This window comes from Canis lupus, chromosome 20 (assembly GCF_048164855.1).
Source record: "Canis lupus baileyi chromosome 20, mCanLup2.hap1, whole genome shotgun sequence".
In the NCBI taxonomy this organism is placed as follows: Eukaryota; Metazoa; Chordata; class Mammalia; order Carnivora; family Canidae; genus Canis; species Canis lupus.
Window position 1 is genome coordinate 35,574,211 of NC_132857.1, and position 27,678 is coordinate 35,601,888.

The 27,678-nt window shown below is 42.0% G+C and overlaps 1 protein-coding gene across 19 annotated transcripts in view; it reads right to left on the reverse strand.

Moving 5' to 3' along the window:
- LOC140611858 (transmembrane protein 177-like) overlaps positions 1–27,678 on the reverse strand; it is a 123,295-nt gene that overhangs the window by 69,392 nt on the left and 26,225 nt on the right. For 13 of the 19 annotated variants that reach the window (XM_072788898.1, XM_072788892.1, XM_072788894.1 and 10 more), the window contains 5 exons: positions 21,492–21,595; positions 5,835–5,994; positions 1,932–2,052; positions 1,736–1,847; positions 1,429–1,537 (listed from right to left, as the gene is read on the reverse strand). In XM_072788898.1, the coding sequence (XP_072644999.1) occupies positions 1,429–1,537; positions 1,736–1,847; positions 1,932–2,052; positions 5,835–5,994; positions 21,492–21,595 (606 nt within the window). Of the gene's footprint in view, positions 1–1,428; positions 1,538–1,735; positions 1,848–1,931; positions 2,053–5,834; positions 5,995–8,831; positions 8,920–9,019; positions 9,119–21,491; positions 21,596–23,882; positions 23,977–27,678 lie in introns of those variants that run through there. The other 6 variants (XM_072788902.1, XM_072788901.1, XM_072788903.1 and 3 more) reach the window with 4 other exon arrangements.

A 27,678-nucleotide genomic window follows, 5' to 3' on the forward strand; every position in this document is an offset into this window, starting at 1 on the left:
TACAAATTGTCTGACCTTTGTTTGGATGCTGGATTCTTCTCCAAAAACAAACCAGCCAAAAGTACAGATAGAAAGGGCATTATTGAGACAATCAGGTAAATCTGCATATAGGCTGGTGATTATAATGTCATGGCATCAACACTCGATTTCTTAGCAGTGATTATGGTAATGTTGGAGCATGTCCTAGTCTTAGGAGTACGTGCTAATGTGTCTAAGAGCGAAGCTTCATGATGTCAGCAACTTACTTTCAAATGCTTCAAAAGCAGGTGTGTGTGAAGTGTGCATTTGTGCGTGTGTGTGTGTGTGTGTGTAGACAGGGGAAGTATATTTGGCATAATGTCAACAACTGGTGAACCTCTGTAAGTGTATATGGGTGTTACTGGCAGGTTTAAAAAGTTTTCAACAAAAAAAAGTCGGGGGAGAAAATATTCAGTGAATAACCCAGCAATCAAAACTGAATTTAGGCTGTGATTTCAGGTGTGTTACAAAGAAGCACAGGAGGAAGGAAATACACCAGTGTTAAAGTGGTCATTGCGTTACAGCAGATTTTTTTCCCCTTATCTCCACTTAAAAATATTTTTTTCAGGTTTCCTACAATGACATTGTGGCCATTTTTTTTTTTTTAATAATAGGGAAAGAGTATTTTAAGAAATGATCTGCAGTTACTTGGGATACTTCCCATTTACCCAGGGCCAGACCATGAATAGAGGCTGTTGTGGAAGGAGAAGGTACTTCTATGAGGAACAAAGGCCACTGTCCTGTGCTAGCAGGGTGGCTGGGGGACACCTGTGAAGGCCTGGGAGGTCGGTGCATATTCTTTCTGTGCAGAAATGTAGAGGTGGGGCATGGGCAAGGGGCCTCTCAAAGACTCCTTCTAAGAGTCTCTTTTTCAGCTCACGAGTTTCTAAAGTTTACTTCAGTGAAATCTCTGTGTGTGGATGCATCTGGTATGATCCAGTAGGACACTGTGGATAGGGCTGCCTTTGACTGCAGGAACACAGGACAGAGAGGTCTCACGGCTGAGTTTTGGAACATCCCCCGGGAGCCTCGCCCACCCCAGCCTGCACCGCTGGGCTCCCCAGAGACACTGGGGGCACACAGCCCAGGGCACAGGGGGCTGGGGCAGGATTTGGGACACCTGGGGAGAGACGGGGTGCTGGTGGCAGTGGCCAGCAGGGAGCAGTGTCCTGGTGTCTCCCACAGTTCACTCTGGTTATGCGACTGTCTGGTGTCACTTAGGCAAGAACATAGCTTGGTCACAGTGATTTATGCCCAATGGAAACTTCTAAGGTCCATTGGAGGAGAGGGAATAATCAAACTTTTCAAAGGGCATAAAAAGCTATTATGTTTCATCATGTCTCATGTATAACAAGCCATTACTAAAAACACTGTACTGTCCCTTGGTATAAATAATTGCTCAATATTTACCACTTAAGGTGATTTTCAATCTCTTCATAAGTGTCGTGTCTGACTTTCTGTTCAAAGAGTGCTTCCTTCATCTGTCTTGTTTTTGAAATCTCGTGGCCTTGGTCCAAGACTGAGGGCAGGAGCAAACAATGATTATACTAGTAATCAAATCAGAATCATTTGCTGAGAGAAAAACACATTTCTAATGGCAAAACATAACAGCAGTCTAACTCAGTTTTGCTGTTGTTGTTCATAAATAGTAAATGTGACAAGCAATAATTCTTTCCTGTTCTGCCAGCGGCTGATTTATAATGGATCAACTAGTTACCTTCTCTTAATTCTTTAATCTTCAATTTTCCTGGTTCTTGGTTTAAAACAGTTGCGACAGCAAATGGATTCGATAAATCTACTGGAAATCTCAGGTTCTGATAGTCAATTTCCTGAGACCAAAATCAGGAGGGAAAATTCATTATTTTGCTTCTCTATTCTTCCTTCCATCATGCTGAGAATAATGCCCAGGTTACCTTAATCTTTGGAGGCTTTAGTTTTTGTGGCATTCGCTGAAAATGTATCTGTGTCATCGCCTTTTCTGGAGGAACGTCCACTCTTTTAGAAAGAGCATTTAATCTTTCAAATTCTTCTAATCTATAGTTTAAAATAGGTATTAAATTACTATATGTTCCAATAACTCAAGGTTCCTATTTTTTAAGGCTTTTTATTTTTAAGCAATCTCTGCACCTAACATGGGGCTCGAATTTACAATCCTGAGATCAAGATTCGCATGCTCTACTGAATGAGCCAGGCAGGTGTCCCACAAGGTTCCTATTTTTATGTTCCTTCTGATAATATCATAACTTTCGGTCTGTTAATGACTATATCTAAATGAAAAATAAATCTGTGTGCTAAAACAGTGGTCTACTAAAATCAATGTAATGTCTATACCAGAGTGTAATCCTCTATGTCAAAATAGTGTACCAGCGGCTGCTATTCCTCACCTTCTCAAAGAACATAACAAGTGGACAATGTGACATGCTGAAAAATGCTCTCCTGGTCTAGTGTTATTCATTTCTAGGCTGTTGGTTTTCAATAGCTAAATCTACTACATTGAAAAAATCTTATAATGATTTATGCTCCTAGTAAAAGCATGATTATGCCCACTGTTTATAGTAAGATCTTTTTAAAAAGTGGTGCAGATTAATGAAAACTGACTTTGGACATATGGAGGTATAGACAGTGCTACTACCATGCCTAGAGAAATTCCTGGAGTTATTTATTATGAGCTGTAGTAGAACTACATCATGTTCAATGCCATGAAGCACTTTTTTTTTTTTTTTTTTTTTTAGTTTTTATTTATTTATGATAGTCACAGAGAGAGAGAGAGAGAGGCAGAGACACAGGCAGAGGGAAAAGCAGGCTCCATGCACTGGGAGCCCGAAGTGGGATTCGATCCCGGGTCTCCAGGATCGCGCCCTGGGCCAAAGGCAGGCGCCAAACCGCTGCGCCACCCAGGGATCCCCATGAAGCACTTTCTTAAAGGAGAATGTGCGAACACTTGTTTTGCAGGATTACATATGTCCATTATATTACAGAAATAAGAATACACCAACATTCATTCATTCTGATGAATGAACATTCGCTGAGCACCTACTGAACAGGCTCCACTGCACAACATAGGAGACATGCCAGCAATCTCAAACTTAAGGTCGCCTATGTAAGAGTACCCTGAATGCTCAATGCCCGAGAGAACGTGTCCTTTGATGAGATACATACTGACCAATAGGCTATGATGTGCAGGGCAGAGACACTGGGTTATGGAAGTGGCTGTGGCCCAGCATCCACACCTCATCAGAGCTTACTTACATCACCTCTGCTATAAATATTGGGAAATTACAAAAATTTTTTGAAGGTGTTAAAAAATTAAGTTCCTTAGGCACCTGCATGGCTTAGTCGGTTAAGGGTCTGCCCTCAGCTCAGGTCATGATCTCGGGGTCCTGGGATCAAGCCCCACATAGGGCTCCCTGCTCAGCGGGGAGTCTGCTTGTCCCTCTTCCTCTGCCCCTTCCCTCGCTCACACTATCTCTCTCAAATAAATAAATAAAAATATTTTTAAAAATTAGATTAAGGAATCTAATTGCTGATAATGGAAATGAAGGGGTCTAAGAAAGTGATAAATTGTAATAAGGAGTTACTCATGGAACTTGAGTAGGTCCCTCACACACCATATTCTGAAACAACAACAAAAAGCAACCTGTGAAACTTTCAGAGAACACCGTGGCTAGGATAATTTTTTTCCTTCATGGTGCAATTCATATGTTACAGTACTATGCACAGTCTGGGGAGACATGCAGGTCTTGAGATGTAGTCCTTGCAAACATTAAGACTGTACTAAATGAGATGAACTGAACTCCAGCTGGGTGACCAAAACATAATAGTTTAGAGATAGTGTATGTCTGCATTTGCAGGGGGCTTCTTCCAGCTTCTACCAGACAACGCTCTCGTATATTTAAGAACATGTCTGTGGGAAGCAAAAATCCCACTCAAGTGATGTCCTTAAGAAAGCCATTTGTATATTGCAGCATATGATGTGACATGGTAAATAGCATTTTCTTGGCCAGTTATCTAATACCAGAAAAATTACTACTGTCTTTTATTTATATCCAATGCTGCTTGTTTATTGCCAGAATTAGTTTATATCTACCAAGGTTACTTGCAGGATTTGGGTTCAGCAGGTCACACTAACATCCTATAGTTGATTTAGGCTGCTTTGAATTTTTAGAAACAAAATCATAATATAAATATATAATAACATTGGGTGTTATACTATATGCTGGCAAATTGAATTTAAATTAAAAAACATATAATAAATCATGAGGTTAGTTCATATTTTGATATAAGAATGTTACTCTACTTTTTAAAAAGATTTTATTTATTCATGAGACACACAGAAAGGCAGAGACATAGGCAGAGGGAGAAGCAGGCTTCCTGTGGGGAGCCTGATGCGGGACTCGATCCCAGGCCCCCAGGACAAGACCTGAGCCAAATGCAGATGCTTAACTACTGAGCCACCCAGGTGCCCCTGTAACTCTACTTTTAATACACATAATGATGTTAAAATGTGATGTGTATCTATATGTGAGGGGAGAGAAGCAATATCCAGCTATTTATCATTTTCAAAAATCTGTAAGGATTTCCCAAGGTTAGAATTTATACTGTGACAAGTTTTCCTTTAGCTTTTATAAAAATCATGCATACTAGGAGAAGCTTATCATTTTGACCAAGTACATTGGGATATAAAAATACAAGCTCACATTCAAAAGGAAGTAGAAGTTCAGAAAAAATTTGTTATGAAATAAAACTTAATCCCATTTCACACCTTTACTCTGACCTGAATGCTTATGATTCTTAAAAAAACAACACCCCCTCTCTGCCAAAATCCAACAAAACCTCCCATGTGGCACGTTTTCATTTTTGCCTTACACTGAAATCACTTGTTAAACATGACTTATTTTGGCTTCTCTGCTGTAAGCATCTTCAGAATGTGGACTGCGTCCCATGAGGCTTTGCAATGGACACCGCACACAACAGGTACTCAATTAATTATAATGTTGGGACGCCTGGGTAGCTCAGTGGTTGAGTGTCTGCCTTGGCTCAGGGCGTGATCCCTGGGTCCAGGATAAAGTCCCGCATTGGGCTTCCTGTGAGGAGCCTGTTTCTCCCTCTGCTTGTGTCTCTGCCTCTCTCTGTGTCTCTCATGAATAAATGAATAAAATCTTTAAAAAAATTAATTATAGTGTTATACTGGCATTTCAAAAATGGTTATGTTCTTCCTGTCTTATGATTTAAATTTGAAAGAGTGGGGTGCCTGGGTGGTTCAGTCAGTTAAATGTCTGGCACTTGATTTCGGCTCAGGTCGTAATTCAAGGGTCGTGGTATCAAGCCCCTTGTCGGGCTTTGTGCTCAGTGTGGAGTCTGCTTAAGATTCCCTCTCCCTCTGCCTCAGGCTCTCCCACTTGTACATACATGCACTCTCTTTCTCAAATGAATAAATAAATCTTTAAAAAATAAAATCGAAGGAGTGCAATACATATGGTCATATATATACATATATGTAACATACATATATATAATACATACATATGGTCAAAAGTTGACCAGCACAGTAGCAGTAATCAAGGAAAGCAAGTATCCCTCCATCCACCTCTTCCTGATCATCTTTTCCCCTCTTGGCAGAAATGACTGCGACAAGCCTAGAGCTATTCTATGCATTACTGTTATATTTTAAAGAGTATTTTCTGAAAGCTCAACATTTTAAGTACAGTTTTGATGGCATTCTGTTATAAGAAAGACAGAATGCAAGAAATAGAGATTTGGATTCTTTTTATAACAAAGTTTTAGGAAGAAACAAAGACATTCCAAAGCTGCCATACGGTAAAGCCACGTTGGGATGGCACGTTCCGGTGAAGACACATTCATATGGCTGAGAGTTGAACTGTGAGATCCACAGCTGCATTTTTATCTGTGCAATCCCATACTGAAATGGTGTGAATTTGACAGTCACGTTCATCTTCCCATTAGCTGGGATTATTCCTGAGGGGAAAGAAATGAGACAACAGGATTCTTTCTCTTGTGAAGCCCTGTCAAAGAGGCTCACACATGCACATACAGACACGTTCTTCCCGTGGCAAGCACAAGTATTTCTATTTTCTTTATATATAGTCTTTTCATTAAATCCATGTGAATCAACCTCTGCATGTTTGCATTGATCTTATTTGCCAATTGCTGTGTTAATTATTTATAATAATTATTTGACTGTCAGTTATATAAATACACATCCATTAGTGTGAGTCAGATACGTGCTCCTAGAACTATAATGTTTAAGCCAATTACCAGATGTTGGTGTTTGGTGGTTTTTTTTTTTTAAGATTTTATTTATTTATTTTGGGGGGGGAGAAAACAAACAGTGGGGTGGGGCAGAGGGAGACAGAGAGCAGCAGATTCCCCACTGAGCAGGAAGCCTGATATGGGGCTCGATCCCAGGACCCTGGGATCATGACCTGAGCCCCAAAGGCAGAATGCTTAACCGACCGAGCTACCCAGGTGCCCCCAGATGTCAGTGTTAATGCTGTAACAAGGAAAGCTAGGAACATACATACAAGTTTCTGTCCAAATAATCCAGTTCCCAACATTTTGGTGTCATTTGAATCTCTCCTTCCAAATCTTTGGGATGAACCACCGCTCCCTCTGAAGTCCAATATCCCACCATGCCTTATTCCTCTTTTGCATCTCTAGTATCAACAGGGCTTGGAACATAGTAAGTGCTCAACAAGCATGAGAAGAAAGATAAAAGGGAGAAAGGGAAGGAGCGAGAGAGAGGGAAGAAAAGAGTAGTAGACACAAGACAGGCTAATGTTCTCTCTGATTGCCACTGAAGGCTCTTTGGTTTGCCTTCTAGATAATTCCTTATGCCCCTCCTGTATCTTGCCTTTACACGGTCCCTGTAGGGGCTCTACACAATTCCCTCATATTTACTTGGCATACCCTCCTTCCTATGTAGGCACTTCTCCAAATCTTGTACCACTGTCTCCTTTGTTCTCTATGCTCAACCACTTGAGCCTTTCATTTGGCTATCTAAGTATTCACTAAGCACTTACTGTGTGCCAGGCAATGTGTTAGGCACCTGAGAAACAGGAATAAACAGAACAAAGTCCCAGATCTCACAGGGTTTACATTCTAGCTGGAGACAGCAAACAAGCAAACACAAAATGAATATAAAATATAAAGTCATGTCATGAATACCAACAAGAAAAATAAAGCAGGGTATGAGGGAGGCAGGCAAAACATGTCATGCTATTTAAGAGGGGATGAACAAAAGGCTTCTCTGGTGAGAAGATGTTGCAGCCAAGACCTGAAGGAGGAAAAGGACCCAGGCACTCACCATCCCACAGTGAGCTCCTGCTGCCTCAGGGCCTTGGTGTTTGCTATTTCCTCAGCCTGGAAAGCCCTTTGTCCAGATCTTCTTTTAGTTTTTTTAATCCTACTCTCTTAAATCACTGTTTTGCCATCTTCCCTCCCCTAGGCTCAAATACAGTTTTACAAAAGCAAGGTACCTGCCTGTTACTATGTTCCCAGCCCAATAAACACTTGTTGAATGAGTGAATGAACCAAGTTTCACAGGAAACTCCTCCTGATTCTCCATCCTTAGGAGTCTTCACCCCACCACACACTTCTGTCAGCCCTGTGGTACCCAGGTGACACCTAGTCTGTTACCTTCTCAAGTTCATAACTCTCCCACTAGACTGCAAGGCCCTAAAGCTGACACTGGGCCCCAAAGCCCTGGATTCCTAGTGCAGTGCTTCAGAAATAGCTATTTGTCAACTTCCTGAAGTACCAGTCCAAATCTTTTTTTTTTTTTTATTCAATATGTTATTTATTTATCTGAGGCAGAGAGAGAGAGAATGAGAGAGCACAAACAGGGGGTGGAGAGAGGGAGAAACAGACTTCCCGCTGAGTAGGGAGTCCAATGTGAGGCTTGATCCCGAGACCCTGAGATCATGACCTGAACTGAAGGCAGATGACCAACTGAGCCACCCAGGTGCCCCCAGAAGTCCAGATCTTTAAATGACATCCATTAGTGACCCAAGAGCTCACTGCAGGGGTGAGTGAATCAGCAGAAAGGCAATGTTCCATAGGCCAACCTAGGATCAGCTGAACAGAAACTCCAAGGTGTGCTGTTCAGTACCTTGACCACCTACTAGGTCAGAAAATACACTATCTGACCTGTAGTTCACTGGGGGCTTTAGATGAAGAACATTCTATTGCTTCTGTTCTAGCTCATTAACTTACAAAAAAAAATAACAAGCTCTGGAGCAAGGATTAATGTTTGCCTTGACCCGGCTGATTTATTTTTAAGTGCTTTCAGCCCACACCTAATACATAAAGCACACTGGAGGTGTAGCCCGGGCAACCAGAGTACACTGCTTTTTTCTATTAGCAGGGATACCAGTTAGCACAGCTCTGTTAACGGAACTTGGCTGCAGCTGATTGTCAGATGTTAATAGCTCTTAGCGGTGTGCCTACCTAGCAGAGGCAGCCTACTACTTGGTGAAAACTAATGGTGGGAGAAGGGACTTGCTAGTCTCCTGTTTTATTTTGTTTTTTAAAGCTTTTTTTTTTTTAAAGATTTATTTATTTATGATAGAGAGAGAGAGAGAGAGAGAGAGAGGCAGAGACATGGGAGGAGGGAGAAGCAGGCTCCATGCTGGGAGCCCAACATGGGACTCGATCCCAGGACTCCAGGATTGCTCCCTGGGCCAAAGGCAGGCGCTAAACCGCTGAGCCACCCAGGGATCCCCAAGTCTCCCGTTTTTAAAGTGAAAAGGCTTCCCCTGTCCCCGAATTACAATTCTGTTTTAAAAAACCCAAACCTCGATTTAATGGCTTCAGTCCAATTTCAGATCACCACCCTTAACATCAGCAGGGATAATGTTAAATCACAGGGCAGGGAGGCTGGTAAGGCAGAGGGAGAGAGGAAAGGAAAATTAAGAAATAAACTAAAGGCTAAGAAAATCCTAGTCTATCAATAAAATGGGTATAATGAAGAAAATGTAGCAACCTGAAAAATGCCGTAATGATTAACGAAGTGACCAGAAATTATCACTGGATCTTTGCCTTGATGATAATTATGTAAAGTATGCATAAATACAGCCAATCACTAAAAGGAGATAGGAAAATAAAAGTATGTTATTTGCTAGGGCGGTTAGGCCCAGGATGGGGATCATTTTTTAAACATTTTTCTTTCATGTCCATACAGCATCATTACAATATTGTTATACTTTTAAAATAACTTTTTCTTCAAAATCCTCAGAAAGCACAGATTATCCTTCCTAAATTATCACAGAGTCATGTAAGCCACATGCTTGAAGTGTTAGTAAGTATTGGTTTTAATCTTCCAGGATTTAGGGTTTTACGAGCTGTGTGATTTGGGGTAAATTTCTTAATCTCTCTAAGCTTTGGGTGGGAATTTAATAGCTGTGTAGTTTAAAAATCGTCCATGAACAAGCTGTTGATGAACTCTGTTTTGAATTCACTGGGCTACAGAAGGGGGGGCTTCAAGAGTGTTCCTCCCATCTGACTCACCCCTATGAATCACATGCCATGCACTGGGACACTTGCAGGCCACCATCACTGCCCAGGGCGTAGGGACAACACTGACTCTGACTCGTTGGGCCCTGTATGAGCTCTGTGGCTTGGCTTGCTACTTCACCCAAGCCTCAGTTTTCTCATCAGCAAAATGGGACAAGGTTTAAAGGAGAAAAGAATGTACAAGGTCTGGGATAATGCTAATTACTCAGTACACAGTGTGTGTCCTATAAATGTGTCCTTCCCAACATTTGTGCCAAACAAAATGAGTAATAATTTATTGTGTCAGGAAGAGCTCCTGGCTGGTCAGTTGGTGGAATGTGTGACTCTTGATATTGGGGCTGTGAATTGGAGTCCCACATTGGGCGTGGAGCCTATTAAAGAAAAAAGTTACAAAATATAAAATGTCAGGAGGCTCTGGGTAACTCGGTTAAACAGCCAGCTCTTGATTTTGGCTCAGGTTGTGATCTCAAGCTCCCTGGATGGAGCCCGACTTCAGGCCCCACATTGGGCCCCATCCTCAGCAGGAAGTCTGCCAGAGATTCCCTCTCCCCCTGCCCCTCTCCTGTGTGCTCTCTCTCTCTCAAATAAATAAATAAATTTTTAAAAAATAAATAAAATAGGGAATCCCTGGGTGGTTCAGCGGTTTAGTGCCTGCCTGCAGCCCAGGACATGATCCTGGAGTCCTGGGATCGAGTCCCACATCAGGCTCCCTGCAGGAAGAGGAAATATTTCTTGGAAAAAGTTATATAGTTGACTATGAATCATGACAGCGAGGGGCACTGACGCCCTGTGAAACTGAACACCCATATATAACTTTTGCCTCCCCCAAAACAACAAATAGCCTACTGTTGACCCAAAGTCTTATCAATGACATGAACAATTAACACATATTTGTATGTATGTTCTGTGTATGATAGGTAATATGCTTACCATAAAGCAAGTCAGAGAAAAGAAGATATTAAAAGAATCATAAGGAAGAGAAGATACATTTGCAATTGTGCTGTACTTATTGAAAAAAAATCTGCATAGAAGTGGACCTGCGCAATTCAAACATGTATGATCAAAGGTTAACTGTACCTGACTCATTTGAGTTCTAAAGAAGGAAGACGCAATTGCCTCATGATGCCAAGCCACGGATGAGTTTCCCAAAGCACTAGGTCTTTCTTTTTGCAGCACAAAAGTGCCAAATGCAGGAGATTCTACTAGTCAAAACAAGGGCTGGGCTGCCTCTGGGAAGGTCTATTTTAAAATTTAGGCCCAGGGGAGCCTGGGTGTCTCAGTCGGTTAAGTGTCTCCCCTCACCCTCTCATCCCCAAACCCCAACCCTGCTCATAAGTATGCGCTCTCTCGGAAGAAAAAAAAAATTTAGGCCTGGGGACTTTCTGTAAAGGGGTGAAATATGAGCGCTGAGGCTTTCAGTTACCAGTGTTCACTTCTAAGTTTCCCTGGGGAAGAAACAACTTGCTCAGCTGATGCAGAAGTGGGACAGATACTGCTAATTACCCCAGGACTTATTTTATTTATTTATTTATTTATTTATTTATTTATTTATTTATTTATTTATGAGAGAGAGTGAGAGAGCAAGGGAGAGAAAGTGCACACACACAGATGAGAGTAGGATAGAGAGAGAGAATCTCCAGCAGACTCAGTGCTAAGTCCCCCTTCAATCTCACAACCTTGAGATCGTGACCTGATCCTAAAGCAAGAGTCAGATGCCTAACTGATTGAGCCACCCAGGCACCCCTCCTAGCACTTATTTTAATCTTTAATTCCCTTCTCTCTCCAGCAAACCTTGGTGACTGAAACCAGAAACAATCAGTAAAATGGAGTCTTTGGGGATCTTTTCCTCCCTGACCAACAAATGGCCAAAATGCAGACACTGGGAGCAGGAGCAGGACAGCCTGGGGGCCCTGCCCATGCTAATGGAAGCTGAGGAGCAGTCTGAGTAGACGGATGCTAGGGAGAGCCAAGTCAGGCCAGTAATTCATTTGCTGTCAAGCTGTAACCTGCAGGCAGGGAGCAGTGAGTGCAGCACACATGTATTACATGGCCACCGTCCTGGGCGCTGTCCAGCACACAAAGAGTTCTGGGAGGCCAGAGAAGCTGTATGGGTTGCTTATCACTGAATTTAAGAGCTGCATGAGGCATCATGCACAGCGCCTGTATTTCCCCATCACCTAGAGGGATGCCGGGAGCTATGTCCCCTGTCCCCAGCCTCACCAACCCTTCAGTAAAGCCTGATTATGCTACCATTTGCCATCCAGGCCAAGCTGGGCTTCCTTCCTAAGGCACAGTCTGTGTCTCATTGGTGCTACTTCAACCCACTATCCCCTTAGGAGCACAATGAGGCCATGCCACACCCCCTGCTGAAAACCCTCTCCTGGATTCCCTCCCAGCTCAGAACCAAACCCTAACTCTTACCCTTCTCAGGTCCCTGAGGCCTCTCCAGCTTGGTCTCCCTCCACCTTCTTCCCCTTGGGTGCACTGTCCACACACTTTGGGCTTTGGGGCTTCCCTCAAATGTGACCCTGCTAAGCCTGTTCCAACCTGATGGCATTGGGAGCTTCCTCCATTTGAAACCATCTTCTCTGGGTCCTGACCACCAGATAAGAGCAGTCACTTGGTCACATCCCTGTGTATTGTTTTTCTTCACAACCATTTCTACCCTGGGCACTATCCTCTTGGTGTGCCTGTCTCTCTTCTCCATACTAGGACCTCAGAGCCAGGAGCAGGTCTGTCTTGTTCCTGGGGCAGCCCAGCGCCTACCACAGCACCAAATGCACAGCAGGCCCGGAGTGCTTAGTTCTAGAATGAATGCAAATGTAGGGCCACAGGGCAGGATTAAACCCATCCACAGGGACAAACAAGCCCAGCAGCATTTCTGGTACAAGACAGTGAAGTGGAGCTATTTGAACTTGACTACCCTCCTGTAAAACTCAACAAAACAACAAGAAAAAAATGTTTAAAATGAAAGAGAAAGAAAATCTTCTGTTAAATGAGGGAAATGACTATACTTCCAAACCCTTGTACAGTAAGGTATAGGAGAGAGATGAGAGCCGAGAAGGCAACAGATTTCCCCAAGGGTAAGAGGAATGGCCCTGAAAACAAACACCTACCTACTCTTTGTTTTTTTGTTTTTTATTTTTATTTATTTATGATAGTCACACACACACACACACACAGAGAGGCAGAGACATAGGCAGAGGGAGAAGCAGGCTCCATGCACCGGGAGCCCGACGTGGGATTCGATCCCGGGTCTCCAGGGTTGCGCCCTGGGCCAAAGGCAGGCGCTAAACCACTGCACCACCCAGGGATCTCCCTACCTACTCTTTGATTAAAGTGACAAAATAGGGAACGTGGCTGGACTCTGGAAAAGTGGGGATTAGGACAGAAGAGATGTGACCTCAGCATCCTGGAAGAACAGGGAGACAGCTTTAGAAGTAACTATGTTGACCTGACATTTCTATTGTTTTAGACCTGGGACTGGAAGGCTGGAGGTGACATCATGGGGACAGAAGGGAGGAACTGACCACACAACGGCAGCACACAACACTCATGATGACTCACCTGGCCCTTGTGAGCCTGGGGGTGGGGGGGCGGGCAGCAATGGGAGATATTCTCCCAGGATTCAGGAGACCCCAGACTATGTGCCAGACCCTGGCTTCCAATCCCAGCTCTGCCCTTGGACAACTTATCTAAACACCCCATGCCTTGGGTTCCTCATCTACAAAGTGGACACACTAATAGCATAGACTCATAAATACTGTTGGGAGTATGAAATGAGTGGTGCTGATGCTTGGCACATTGTAAGTGCCATGTAAGCATCAGCTACTATGATAATTATTATCACCATCATCATTCCTTTCCCATGTTATTCTTCTGCTGGCAGCAGGTCCTACTCAAAGGTGAGTAAGATGCTGAGTAGAACCAGTACCAAAAAAAAGGTATTTTTTAAAGATTTTATTTATTTGAGAGAGTGAAAGAGAGAGACTGAGAGAGACTGAGAGACAGAGAGAGAGAGAGAAAGAGAGAGAGAGAGAAACAGACTCCCTGCTGACTGGAAGCCCCATGTGGGGCTCAAACCTGGGACCCAGAGATCATGACCTGAGCCAAAGGCAGACGCTTAACCAACTGAACCACCAAGGTGCCGCTAACACAGTTATTATGCATAAAAACTGCAAATTCAAAAATTAATACACTTTGAAGGAGGAAAAGGACATGAGTAAAAGCAGGTGAAGAACACACAGCACAAGAGGGATGACCTCAGAACTCAGAGGGTTCACCAGAGTCTTGAAAAAATTATAGACAGCCTGATCTTGCCACAGTGAGAGTCACCAGTTTCAAGGAAGCAACAGTAGAACACACTAAAAGGAGATGAAGAGACAGTTGGTGGCACTTAGGAATCATGCAGAAAAAAGAAAAGGAACAGTCACTGAGGTAGACACTGTATTAGACAGAACTACAAAACCCCCACACACATACATATATGCACATGTATGGAAACACAGGCAGAGCCATGGCAGGCAGGAATGAGGAATCCACACAAAGTTAAAAAGTTAAATTAATTTAAAGAAGGTAACAGGGGCACCTGGGATGCTCAGTGATTGAGCATCTGCCTTAGGTTGTGATCCCAGGGTCCTGGGATCAAGTCCCATATCGGGCTCCCTACAGGGAGCCTGCTTCTCCCTCTGCCTGTGTCTCTGCTTCTCTCTCTCTCTCTGTGTATCTCTCATGAATAAATAAATAAAATCTTAAAAAAAAAAAACAAGGAAGATAACAGATACCAAGGGCAAGGGTAGCCAACACCTACATATAATTTATATTCCTGAGCAAGAGAACAAAGCAAATAGAAGATTGAAATATTCCTAATTTTAATTAGTTGAAAAATTTCCTCAAATAAAGAAAGTCCTTTTTCTCCACATCACATGCACATGCCATGGTCAAGGAAAACAAATGATACAGAGCAACACCAATATGTATCCTGGCAAAGTACTTAACTTCAAGACTGAAACAAAAACAAAAACAAAAAGAATTCTAAGGGCATCCAGAATTCACCTTGGGTGGGTAAAGATTCCAGGCAGCCTCTGAATTCCTAGCACATTCAAAGTAAAGAGCAGTTGAGCGATGTCTACCAAGTTCTGAGGGGAACAGAATTGTAAATCAAGACAAGTCAAGTTGTCCTTCAAGATGACAGACGGCAGAGACATGGTCAAACATGTAAGCATCCTCGGTATGTAGCCTCCGGGAATTTATGGTTAACAAGCTGCTGGATTACACAATCCAGACAAGCCAGGAACGGAATAGACAAAAAACTTAGAATGGAGAAAATGTGTATCAAAGAATGGAGGTGACACCCAGGTTCTACTGAAATAGAAACTAAGTAACTGTGGCATTTCTGGTCATAAGACAGATGCAAATGCTGTAAACCCAGATAAGGTTAGATAATCTCATGGAACACAAAGCCATTAGGAGGGAGGGAGGGACAGTGTGTGGATGCTACCTCTCTCCTTTCTGCACTGCCAAGTTTCTAGCTGAACTTCAAGTGTGCAGCTGAAGACAACAGTGGTTCTGTCCTCTTAATGTCTTTATAATCTCTTTTCTTAATTTGAGCAGTAAATTTTAAGAATATCACACATACCAAGGAAGTTCATCAATTCCTTTGGCTTCACCATTTTTTAAAACCACATCAAGTAACACATATTTTTATAACAAACATACTTGATTTTTACAAAGCCACTTCTTAAAGAACTATTTATGTTTGCTCAACCCACTATCTCCCACACTTATTTACACCCAGAGCTTTTCTCTTCTTTCTTTCTTTTTTTTTTTTTTTAAACTTTGTTGTTGCTATTACCCGGTTTTAGGTATATCATCTTTTTCAGACCAGCCCTGTGGGACCCACAGAAAGGCCTGCTCTCCTGCAAGCAAAGCTGGCATTCCCTTTCAGTGTCCTGGAAGATAGGATTTTCCAGCAGGATTTTCAAGCCATCCCTGAGCCTCAGTGGGACTGGCACTTCTGGATGAGCAGCAGAGGTACTGAGTTTGGTCAAGGTACAGGAATTGGTCTCTGGGTGAGGTTCACTGAACCCTGCTGGCCAACTGAACTCAAACCAGGCCAGACAAATGGTCATCTTGAACAAGAGATACCTAGGGACTCTGAAGGCAAGAACACACAAGGCCTGGTTGAGAGCTATTTTTAATCTCCTAAATTTCCTCTCACAAAATAGAATTTTCCTAAACTCTTAGTCTGTAATAAAGTTCTATTTGTTGTCCTCTCCTGTATCAAGGTGTCCTAGCATCGTTACTCTTCCAGTTTAGGGGAGAAGGTGAGATCTTGAGTCTGGAGTCAGACAGACCCTGTTGCCTTGAGCATGTCATCTGGCTCCCTGAGTCTTGGTGTTGATGGCTGTAAAAGGCAATGCTACTATCTCCTTCCTCATAGGGTTGTGGGATGCAATGGGGAGGTGCATGCAATATACTTAGCACAGCGACCGTCACGTGGTTAACAATTAGTAAATGGGAGCAATTATTAGCATTAGGCCAGCACCCTGTGTATAACCACTGCCACCCTCAAGGAACACAGAGTATCAGGGAAAATACGGCATTGCTACCCATGTGACAGAGTCGTTCAGAGCCTGTGCATAAAGAATTACCACCTGCCTGTCTAGCTTTTCCTGCTTTTTTCAGAATGCTGCAATAAATCAATTATATATGTCCTTAAATAAGAGGCTTAGGGAACTCATTTGCATTTGATGTATTAACTGTCCCTAATTGTTCTCACTTACTCACTATTAAATTTTGTGCTTTAAAAAGTCATAAAAACATCTGATCTCTTGATTTTACTTCTCATAAGCATTCTATTCCAACTTGGCATATCGCTTCTGGCTCTTCTCTGGTTTGCTGAACTAGAAGGTGATCAGAAGCACTTTGCTGGTATATTTTACTCATTTCTATCACTTGCCAAAGATATAGCTGTATGTCTCCATTTCTCTATGTAGCCATATGATCAGTATTCTTTTCTGGGATGAAGCTATCCATGATGGTCCTAGCCACCAACAAGAAACATTTTATGGGGGCTTCTTTTGTGTGCTGAAGATCCAAAGACTGTACCATCGTCTCGACAATCCTGGTCTGTCCCCTGCACTTATACAACACAGGTGCATAGTGAGGTGGGTAGAAGAAGCAGGGGCAACCTTCCCTATTCATATTATGGGTTTGCTCATAGATTCCCAAAGGCTTCTGGAACCTGCTGGTAAGGCTTATAATATGATAGAATACCTCAGTCTGGGGATGGGGGAGGGATGGGGAAGAGGGCCCTTGGGAGAAAAAAGAGGCAAAAAAGAAATGAGTTAACACTCACTTCCTTTTTTTTAATATTTCATTTATTTATTCATGAGAGACACAGAGAGAGAGGCAGAGACACAGGCAGAGGGAGAAGCAGGCTCCACCTGCAGGGAGCCCGACGTGGAACTCGATCCTGGGTCCCCAGGATCAGGAGCTGGGCTGAAGTCTGCGCTAAACCGCTGAGCCACCAGAGCTGCCCAACACTCACTTCCTTTTGAAACCAGTAAATGCTGGGGTATGAGGAGCATCTTGGAAGGTATTGCAGGAGTATGAATGAATCGACTGGGATCACATGATTGGACTAGGAGTCAAGTCTTTATGCTCCTCCCGCAAGAGTAGGTATACAGAGGTGCCTTGGACTTTGACAGGTCAGCTGCAGTGTTTATGGCATTCTAGTGCTCATCCCAGGGGAAGGGAAGCTGTTCTTTGTCAAGATGTGCTGTCAGATGGGCCTATAGGTAACACTTACAAACAAAAAGTAGTGTAGGTCCAAAGAAGGGGAAGAGGTACTGGGATTATGCCCAAATCAATATAAAATTGTCATAAATTTGCATTTCATAAGAAAATGCAAAATATAAAATTACTTATGTTGGCTGATGTATTCCTTGGTAACGAGAAAAAAGATAACAAAAGTATTAAAACTTTCTATAAGAACTCCACGCAAAAGTCCTCAGGGACTCTTGCTTAACTAGCCATTTTATGCTACAATTTGCTATTTATATGAATTGTATGCATTCCTCCTGGTGTATGTGACACCAAGCAAATGTCCAGGATCTCAAAGTGGTCCAAAGTAAACAAGTCCAACAATTTTGTGTGGCATTTGGCTGTTCTCCAACACTAATAAGATCTTGGCCAAAGTCATGTAGTGCTGGCTCTTCCAAAATGATCAACAGAGTGTTCTTGATGTTTTAATTGCATGTGATTTCTTGTCAGCCATATAAAGAAGGTCACAAAATCCTGTACCTCTTGTCCCCAATCAAGAAGATCTTGGCACCATCAGCAGATCCAGCTTCTGACAGCTGTAGTGCACTCATGCATCTTAAGGATGCCCGGTGGGCAAATGGCCAGTTGAGTTAAAGTCGGGGGGGGTACTATGTCAGATTCACAGCTTGTAAATGGAATTAGCTTAATTCAAATTTTTTCATTTGGCAAGCCTGAGCACAAAATGCCTGGAAGGCATGGATAAATGATGTTTCTCATTCCTAGAGAAGATGTTGCTTTATAACCCCATGGACCACAGATGTCTCCATGGGGTGTAGACAATCAGTTACGAAAATATGCCCAAGAGTATGTATATTTATACATCCTAACTGGGTAAAATCTGCCCATGGTGCTTTGTCTATCAGGGCCCAATGTGTAAAATGGGGGCAATAAGGAGTTACTGGCCAAAAAATGATCCATGACTGTCCAACTGTATAAAATCTATGAGTCAAGTCAGATGCCTGGCAAGTTGCAAAAGCCCAGAATCTGCCTGGGCCACATACCAGCCGAACTGCATTCACTGTCCTTGCAGTCAGAGCTTTTTACTGCAGGTGGGTAAAAGTCATTGTAAATCCCATAGCCTCAAAAAAAAAAAATTCCCATAGCCTCAAAGATGTATAACAGGTGTATATAGAGACCTCAACAAAAGGAAACCAAAGCAAGAAAGTGCCTGAGAGACCAGTGGACCAAGGAATGCACTAAGCCTCATAAAATGACTCCTGAGAAGGCTGAAGGATCCAGCTTAGACCAGCTTGTAAAGCCACATCAGCAATGCCATCCACATGATGCAGAACATTTAATATCATAAAGATGGGGTCTCCATTGTTAAAGAGCCCTGGCTTGTTCTCATTTGTTCGTTCATTCATTCACTTGCTTGCTCACTTACTGTCTTCCTCCTTCCCTCTCTCCCTCACTCATGCCTTCACTTGCATCACACTCTTCTGATTTTCCTCCTAGGTCTCTGTCCCAGACCCACTTCTCCTTGGTGTCCTCTGAGGGCCAGTGTGTCCAGGGCTTGGTTCTCCATCCACTCCTCTTCTCTAGCTAAACCCACGCCTTGGGCAACCTCATCTCTATCCCACAGCTGTACATTCCATCAGTACCTAGGTGACACTGAAATTTATGCCCCTATCTCACACCTCTCTCCTGTCTCCAAACTGGTATATTCAATTTAATTTCACTTAAAGGAGGAATTTAAAAGACATGCAACAAACCAATCACTGGGAACAACCAGAAAGCCTATCAGATGGATCAAAGTGCTCATGGATCACCCATTTGTCTGAATCATGTGGCTGTGCAATTTATAATCTGAGGGCTCAGAGAAACGCCTGTATGATTTTGAAGTGTTTTGTGTATAGTTGTCATCCATCTATGTTCAACACTGTATTTGTTTATTGTGTATGCAGTCTTCAGATTTTGAATTGGCTGTGTTTCAAACGCTTTTAGTAGATTAATACTCTGTATCCTGGGACATAATTCTTTGTAGAAGTACAGCTTGGCCATAAGAATCTCTAGCTTGCTTTCAAAATCTCCCTGCCTTTTCCTTGTCATTGACACCAGCTCAGTTCAGGCTCTCAAAGTCTATGTGATTTCATTCCCAACACACTGGTTTCCTGGTCTCTTGCCTGTATTCACTTCAGTCACCCCTGCACACTGCAGCTGTGCTGACCTTCCCAAACAACAGGTGGTTCCCTTCTGCCTATGGAGCTTAACAGAATTATAGACCATCAAGTGGGGCAGGATCATTTAGATGAACCTAGTCCAGTGATTGCCAAACACCACTCCAAGGAATGTCCCCATCAGGATCACTGGGGGAGGGGGGGATGCTTGTTACTGGCACAGAAAACCAGACTCATAAATCACTGGGGATGGGTTTTTTTGGCTTCATCACTGTCTTAAGTGTTCAGCATCTTGGGGTAGTGTCCAACTCTAAGCCCCATCTGCTGACTCTCCTCTGCAACACCCACCAGTCTTCACTGATGGTGAACTAGCTACTGAATAAAACATCAATTCCATATTTGGGCATCTTTGATGATGCACCAGGAGCTGCCAGGCCCAAGGCTTTTCCTTTCTACACCATAGGGATTCTTCTTACTGACACATCTGGCCTGCCTCCAGTACCTTTCTCTTCTCTACGTTCCTACAGTGACCTGATACCCTTTTACCAGGGTTTATCTGGATATGCTTAGTGTGTCTTTCAGGGACAGTCCCAGGGGGCCAGGGTAGTCTGATGGCCTAGAGTGGGCCAGGAGTCTCTTCTGTCTTGCTATCATCTCTTAAGTCGAGTCTAGACTAAGATCACAGGAGATAGCTCACTTTACCAACTTACCTCCTAGGTCAAATTCTTACAAGATCTTCAGAGTTAAGGTAAAAATTCAATTTTATTTTATGAGGCAGTACACAGACTTTGGAACCAGAATGTCCAGTTTCAAATCCTACCCCTGACACTTAACTGCTGAGTGTCCCTGGACAAGTCATTTAATCCCTTGGTGCCTCATTTCTAGGTCTATAAAATGGAAAGAATAATTATACCAATCTTACATAATTTTGGTATGGATTAAATATACATGTACTTATATAAAATGTATCTATATCTGTCACTTGGAATAGTACCTGCACATAATAGTCACTAAGTAAGGGCTACTATTATGATTCTACCAAAAGACAGTGAGAACACCAACTATAATTAAAAGTAGAAATATAATCTTGTTTAGTATAATTCTGGTAACTACTTATTCTCTCTTTTTAAAGCCTAGAAATAATAGAGCTTCTCTCTGGAAAGAGAATTGAGTCTTGCTTTTACAATATAAATAGTAAGCTAGCTATATTGTATTTCAAAAATCTCAGAATGGCTCCTGGTTCTCTAATAAATAATCTACATACATCTCATAATTTAGAAGTAATTCAAAATTTCTGCTTTGAACACTCATAGATGTACTTGGAATCAGGATATTAATGGCTACCTACCCAGACATTCAAAAACAAAACTATTTTTGTGTTCATAATAGAACACTGTAGACAGATATTTCAAGCCCAAACCCAAACATCAAGAGACAGATACTGGGAAGCAGAAATCACTTCAGATGGAGATTTTGTTTTCAAAAGTTCTGAGCAGCATTAGGATCTATGCCTTTTGGGGCAGGCAAAGACAGACTGCATGCATGCAGTAAATTCATGACAGCTTCAATTATATTGAAAGTTTAGTTAGAGATAGTATTCCCATTTTATCTGAAATTGAATAAAATGGATACACCAAAAAAAAAAAATAAAATAAAAAAATAAAAAAAAAATGGATACACCAAGGATACACCAAGAGCCAAAATTAGAATAGGAATGGTTAACTTCAGATTTCAAGTTTTGGTCTTAGAAGAAATTTATCTGGACACTATTATAAATTATCTGCATGATACAAATGATCTCAAAGTGTCCTCACTCTCAAGTGTCCAATCCCAATTTACAATATGTCAGACACATCAAATTTGTTATTGTTACACATGTGAAAATATCATATTGAAATGTAGTTTACTCTCTTTAATAACTTGAGGCCTACTCTCCAAATCCTCTTTGATCTGAGAATTCTAAGGAAATTGGAAACTTGAAATCTTGACTGTCCTTACCTGATACTGGGTCAATAGTGAAGGCTTCATGAGACTGAACCAAAGTGATATGAAACTCGAAGTCTACAGGGCAGTTGCACTGCAAAGGGAGAACATATTTTTTGCTGCAAAAAAAAAAAAAAAAGGAAAAAAATTTCTTTATAACTAGTTCTTTTGATATCAAGTAATAGAGACTCAAGCTACATAAAAACAACCACAACAGGGATTACAATCAACGCAGGTATAATAATTCCTGGGTGACACCTATCACACATGTGTCCTAGATATTAACTCTTCTGATCCCATGATCATCCCCACTTACCGACAAGGCAAATGAAGCAAAAAAGAGGGTAAGTGTTGTGCCCAAGGTGACTCGGCTAGTTAGTGGCAGAACTGGGATTCAAGGCAGGTCAACTGTGCCCAGTTTCTAACACTCCAAGTACTTCTGTCCACACTGCCTCTTGTGTACTGTCAGGTTTATCCTGTGGATACTGTGAGTGACAGGGAAAGGGCTTCTCTGCCACACAATGGGCTCCAGGAAACCTAGGGAATGCTGAATGAGCAGGCTTTACACAAAGAAGCCTGAGAAGCCCCTGGCCTTTGCAGAGCTTGGACCTAGACCGTGTTAAAGAAACCACACTTCCAGTTGTATTTGACCGCAATGTACCAGAGACTCCTTGTTTGATAGGAAGGCCAACAAGCAGTAGAGGACCTGGACAGCTCCCTCTCCCAAGACAAGTCCGACTTCCAAGTGTGCTTGAAGTTGTCCCTTATGGCACTGTAGGAGTTGCTATGGCTGTGGCATTTCTCAGAGAGCCCTGAGTTTCTCCTCATGTCTTCTCCTTCTATCTAGGGGGCCAGAGTTTGCAGGATGAGTGAGGTATGGAGAAGCTGAGTTCTCTAGTTGTCACTTGGCATCCCACAGATGCAGAGCTGGGACAGGTGATCAGAACTCCTTTCAGCAGCTGGGCACTGAACTCCTCCCCTAACAGACTCAGCCCTGCCCTCCATCCCTGCCTTTCCTTCTGCCTCCTCCCTTATCTACCTCATAACTCCTGTGCCCCTGCAGTCCATCTTGCCCTCCTGCCCATGGTTGGTCCCTACCTCTTAACATTTTGATGAAAGCCGTCCTGCCAAATGCCCTTCTCCCTCTCATTTTCCAGTCCATGTGGAAGAACGTGACTGTGATTAGGTTCAGCAGAGCTGCCAGGCCAGCTAGCATGCTGCCTTCTGGGTGGTGCCCATCCCGACCTAGTCTACCTGGAAACTTCTCCTGTCAGGACACACTTCCTTACCTACCTGTCTAGTAGGAGAGTCTAAGTCCTATGAAGACAGAGCTGAGCCTACTTGCTTCTCCAGCATAACCTCAACAAAATTCCAGAGTCCTGCACAGGCCAAGTACTCAATGAATATTTGTTGGAGCAAAGTAAAATAACTCTTTTTCAGTAGTAATTCTGGGGATACGGTATAGTTTAGATGTGGTTTTAAAAATTATGCCAAGAACATTTTTATTTGGCTTTAAATTCATTATCTTTAAAAAATTTATGGACTATTCCAAATGTAAAGAAAAATATAGAGAATAATGTAATAGAGATCCCTTTACTCACTGCCAAGCTCTTGAATCTTCTGCTTTGAGCAAATCAGTGTTTTATTTTTAAGGTTTTTTTTTTTTATTTGAGAAAGAGAGAAAAAGAGAGAAAGAGAATAAACAGAGGGGAGGGGTAGAGGGAGAAGAAGAAGCAGATTCTCTGCTAAGCAGGCAGCTGGACATGGGGCTTGATCTCAGAACCCTGAGATCATGACCTGAGCCTGTCAGAGGCTTAACCAATTGAGCCACCCAGGTGCCCCCAGTGTTTTATTTTTAAAGAAATAAAACATTACAGAACACTTGAAACTCCCTGTACACCTCTCCCCATCTTCTACTTCATCCTTCCCCAAGGGTAGGGGAAAGGATGTCTCATGCCCATGCATTTTATAACACCACAACATATGTAGGTACTCACAAAATACATAATATTGTATTATTTGTTTTCAACAATATCGCTCTAAAACTTGCTAATGCTGCTTAATGCTATCTTTCTGAGATTTATCCACAATAATCAATTTTTATCTACGACACATGAAGTATTGTTCATTCATTTTACTAGTGAAGAGTATTCTATTCCATGACTATATCATTCTTACTTACCTACTCTTTTTTTGTTTAAATATTTTATTTTTTTAATTTATTTATGATAGTCACACACACACACACACACACACACACAGAGAGGCAGAGACATAGGCAGAGGGAGAAGCAGGCTCCATGTACCGGGAGCCCGACGTGGGATTCGATCCCGGGTCTCCAGGATCACGCCCTGGGCCAAAGGCAGGCACCAAACCGCTGCACCACCCAGGGATCCCATTACTTACCTACTCTTGCTGAAGGGCATTTAGATTGGACTTTTCCACTATTGCAATGGCCATTCTTGTGTGTGACTCCTTATGGCTCTGTACCAGAGCTACCCTAGGTGTACCCGAGAAATGGAATTGCTGGGTATTAGTAAAGTAAAATGATCAGTTTTACTAGATATGGCCCAAATGCTCTCCAAAGCCCTTTTACCGATGTATACGTCTATTAGCAGCCTACGAGAGTGCTTGTTGCTAACTAACACAGGATTTTCAGACATTTTAACTTCTACTGACCCAATGAGGGTGAAATGGTATCTCATTTTATTTTCATATTCATTTTTCTGAGGTTGAACTTCTATTCATATGGATCCATTTGGGTTCTCTCCTTTATCAATTACCTGTACAGATCCTTTACCTATTTTTCTATGAACTTGTTCTGTTTTCTTATTATTTTGTAAATTTTAGATATTAATTTTGTCAATTATATCCAGTGATATAAATTCAAGATAAGGGTCATTATATAGAGTAATCTCTTCAGCCAACAGTGAGATGAGCCCTCCATAGGCTTTTTAACCAAGCTCATAAATCCTGTGCTCAGTCAGGCTCTCTAGAAGTACCTAGTCCATTTTAACTCACTGAGATGCTTCCTAATTCTGAAACACAGAATTAATGAATGAAGGTCATTACATTTTCAAGCCAATTTACCCTAATAGACTCTCGGGCCCCACTGAACATCAGCTATGCCACAGCACTGGGGAGATAAAACTAACAGTACAAGTTACAGATGCCCGCCAAGAAGTGAGTCTTGGGCAGTGGTCAATGTGAAGTCTAAACTGCTCAGACATGATCTCTGAAGATCAGGCCAGTAACTCTCATAGCCACCAGAGCCAGATAGCGCTTGGGTTGGTAACCCCAGTGATCTACTCAGAGCTGCCCATGGGGGTAAAGCCAGCTACTCAAGAATGTTTTTGCTAAGAGCTGAATATTTGCATTTTCCTGAACTAAAACAAAAAAAGACTACTGGGCTTTTTATATATCCCCAATTTTAAACTAATTTGAGCTCTGATAATTCCCATAGAAAAGGTGTCAAGGTGTTTGTTTAGTGATGATTACATGAAGCCAAGTTCCTGATGCAGTAACTAGTCTGGAAAAACAAACAATTCCTTAAGGGTACAGAATTCCAAGTAACCTGATTCAGAATGAGACATGGCAATGTAAATAACACAGATTTGCTTTCATTACTGCAGCTCATATTATGGAAGTTGAATAAGCATAGATGATCACCATAATCATAAATCACCATAAATCATAAATCACAGTCTAGATGAATTTGGGTCGCAAGGAATTTTGACAAATATATGGTTTGATTAGAAAATTTTCATATTTGAAAAAACCAGGATCCTGTTAGAATCTAAGAGGACTTAGAAATTCTAAACTAGGAACGCCTAGGTGGCTTAGTGGTTGAGCATCTGCCTTTGGCTCAGGGCATGATCCCGGGGTCTTGGGATTGAGTCCCACATCAGGTTGCCTACAGGGAGCCTGCTTCTCCCTCTGCCTATATCTCTGCCTCTCTCCTGTGTCTCTCATGAATAAATAAATAAATAATATTATAAAAAAGAAATTCTAAACTAAATACCCATCCTAAATACCATTAAAACTGATCCACACTGAAGAAACATGAATAAATACATATATCTTATGCCTATGGTTCCTCAGGCACAAACAGGACCCTGAGTTCTCCTAACTTTGAGGAAGCAGCCAGTTAAAATATCAAAGCAGATATAAGCAGGTACTTTTGAAGTTAACCACAATTTTTATCCCCGTTACCTTATCATTTAAACATTTTATCAGTTATGCTAAGGCTACATATAAAGTACTTTTAAATGATGTATAAAAATATACCAAGTTCTGGGCAGCTCTGGTGGCTGAGCGGTTTGGCGCCACCTTCAGCCCAGGGCCTGATCCTGGAGATCCAGGATCGAGTCCCTGCATGGAGCCTGCTTCTCCCTCTGCCTGTGTCTCTGCCTCTCTCTCTGTGTCTCTCATGAATGAATAAATACAATCTTAAAAAAAAAATATGCCAAGTTCTATAAAAGAATTATTCCCTATTTTGAATAAAATTCAACACAAACCACTTATTTTTTTTACTATCTTTAAAATTTAAACTCAATTAATTAATATAGAGTGTATTATTAGTTTCAGGAGGTAGATAGAGTCCAGTGATTCATTAGTCTTATATAACACCCATTGCTCATTACATCACATTTATTTTTTTAAATATTTTTAAAATCTCTACACCCAATGTGGGGCTCGAACATGCAATCCTGAGATCAAGAGCTGCAGATTCCACTGAATGAGCAAACCTGATGCTTCCCAACCCAAACCTTTTAAATACTATACTTACATCATAATTACATACAAGTTGTGTGCCTATTTTTTTAAAAATTTTTTTAAATTTATTTATGATAGTCACAGAGAGAGAGAGAGAGGCAGAGACACAGGCAGAGGGAGAAGCTGCACTGGGAGCCCGACGTGGGATTCGATCCCGGGTCTCCAGGATCGCGCCCTGGGCCAAAGGCAGGCGCCAAACCGCTGCGCCACCCAGGGATCCCCAAGTTGTGTGCCTATTAAAAGAGGAGAGTGTACATTTTCCTTATGGAAATTGGATATTTCAAAATAACAATATAAATTCAAATTTCTTCCTTCTTCCTTCTCTAAATAAGTACTAATAAAGGGCCAAACATCACACTGATTTCCAGTTAATTATATAACATTCATTTTTACCTTAGTCTTATTTTCATCATTTACCCTAAAATTTAACATTGTATTTGTTGAGGAAGTAATCAAGGCTTTTTTTGAGAGAAGGAATGATCTTGTGAATTTGTAGACAACATAAAATCAAATTTTCTCCCTAATTCCAAAATCTCAGTATGCAGAAAGTGGAATAAGCACCTTGCCATACATAGGATTTAACTTCTTTTTGAAGAACGAAGGTTAACTGGCAACAGCATGACAAATGCTAACTTATGACAAGATTTTGGACTCAGATGGCACAATAAATTAACCATTAGCTATGATGCCTGTATAAAATCTGAGGGTAATATCCTCAAGATAAAGAAAGGCATCCCTACAAAGACGTATGGAGAATTTAAACTATAACATTGACTATTGCTTGTCAATTTTGTAAGACTTTTTCTTTGTCAACTACTCATTGATGAAGGATCCTGAATAGATCAAAAGACATGTGTGGTAACGATGTATTGATGTCACATTCCTTCCCTTGGAGATGTACAGGAGACTCATGAAAAAATCAGATCTGGGCAAGCTTTGGGATCATACACTGTGGCAGCTTTAAAACAACTCTATAAACTCTTTCCAAACTCCTTCCATTGACAGGGGGATCCTAGGCCTTCTTGCCTGAAATCTGGGCTCTATGACTACTTAATTGCCAGAATGCCATGGAAGTGATGCTGTACTGCTTTCCTGAGACCAAGCCTAAGAAACAGGTACCTCTAGCTGCTCTTGAGATACTCACTCTGCAACATACTGACCATGTTGTAAGAAAGTTCAAGCACCTGTGGAGAGAACCAAGGCTCCCAGCCCTCAGCCCAGCTGAGTACCCAGCATGTGAGTGGAGCATCTTGCAAAGTGGAACTCTCAGCCCCCAGGTGAGCAGCCCCAACTGACTCCACATGGAGTGATGATCTTCTCCACTGAGCCTTGCCCACATTGTATACCCACAAGCAAAGCAAGTGATTGTTGTTCTTTTAAGCCACTACTTCTAGGGTGCCTGGGTGGCTTAGTCAGTTAGGCATCT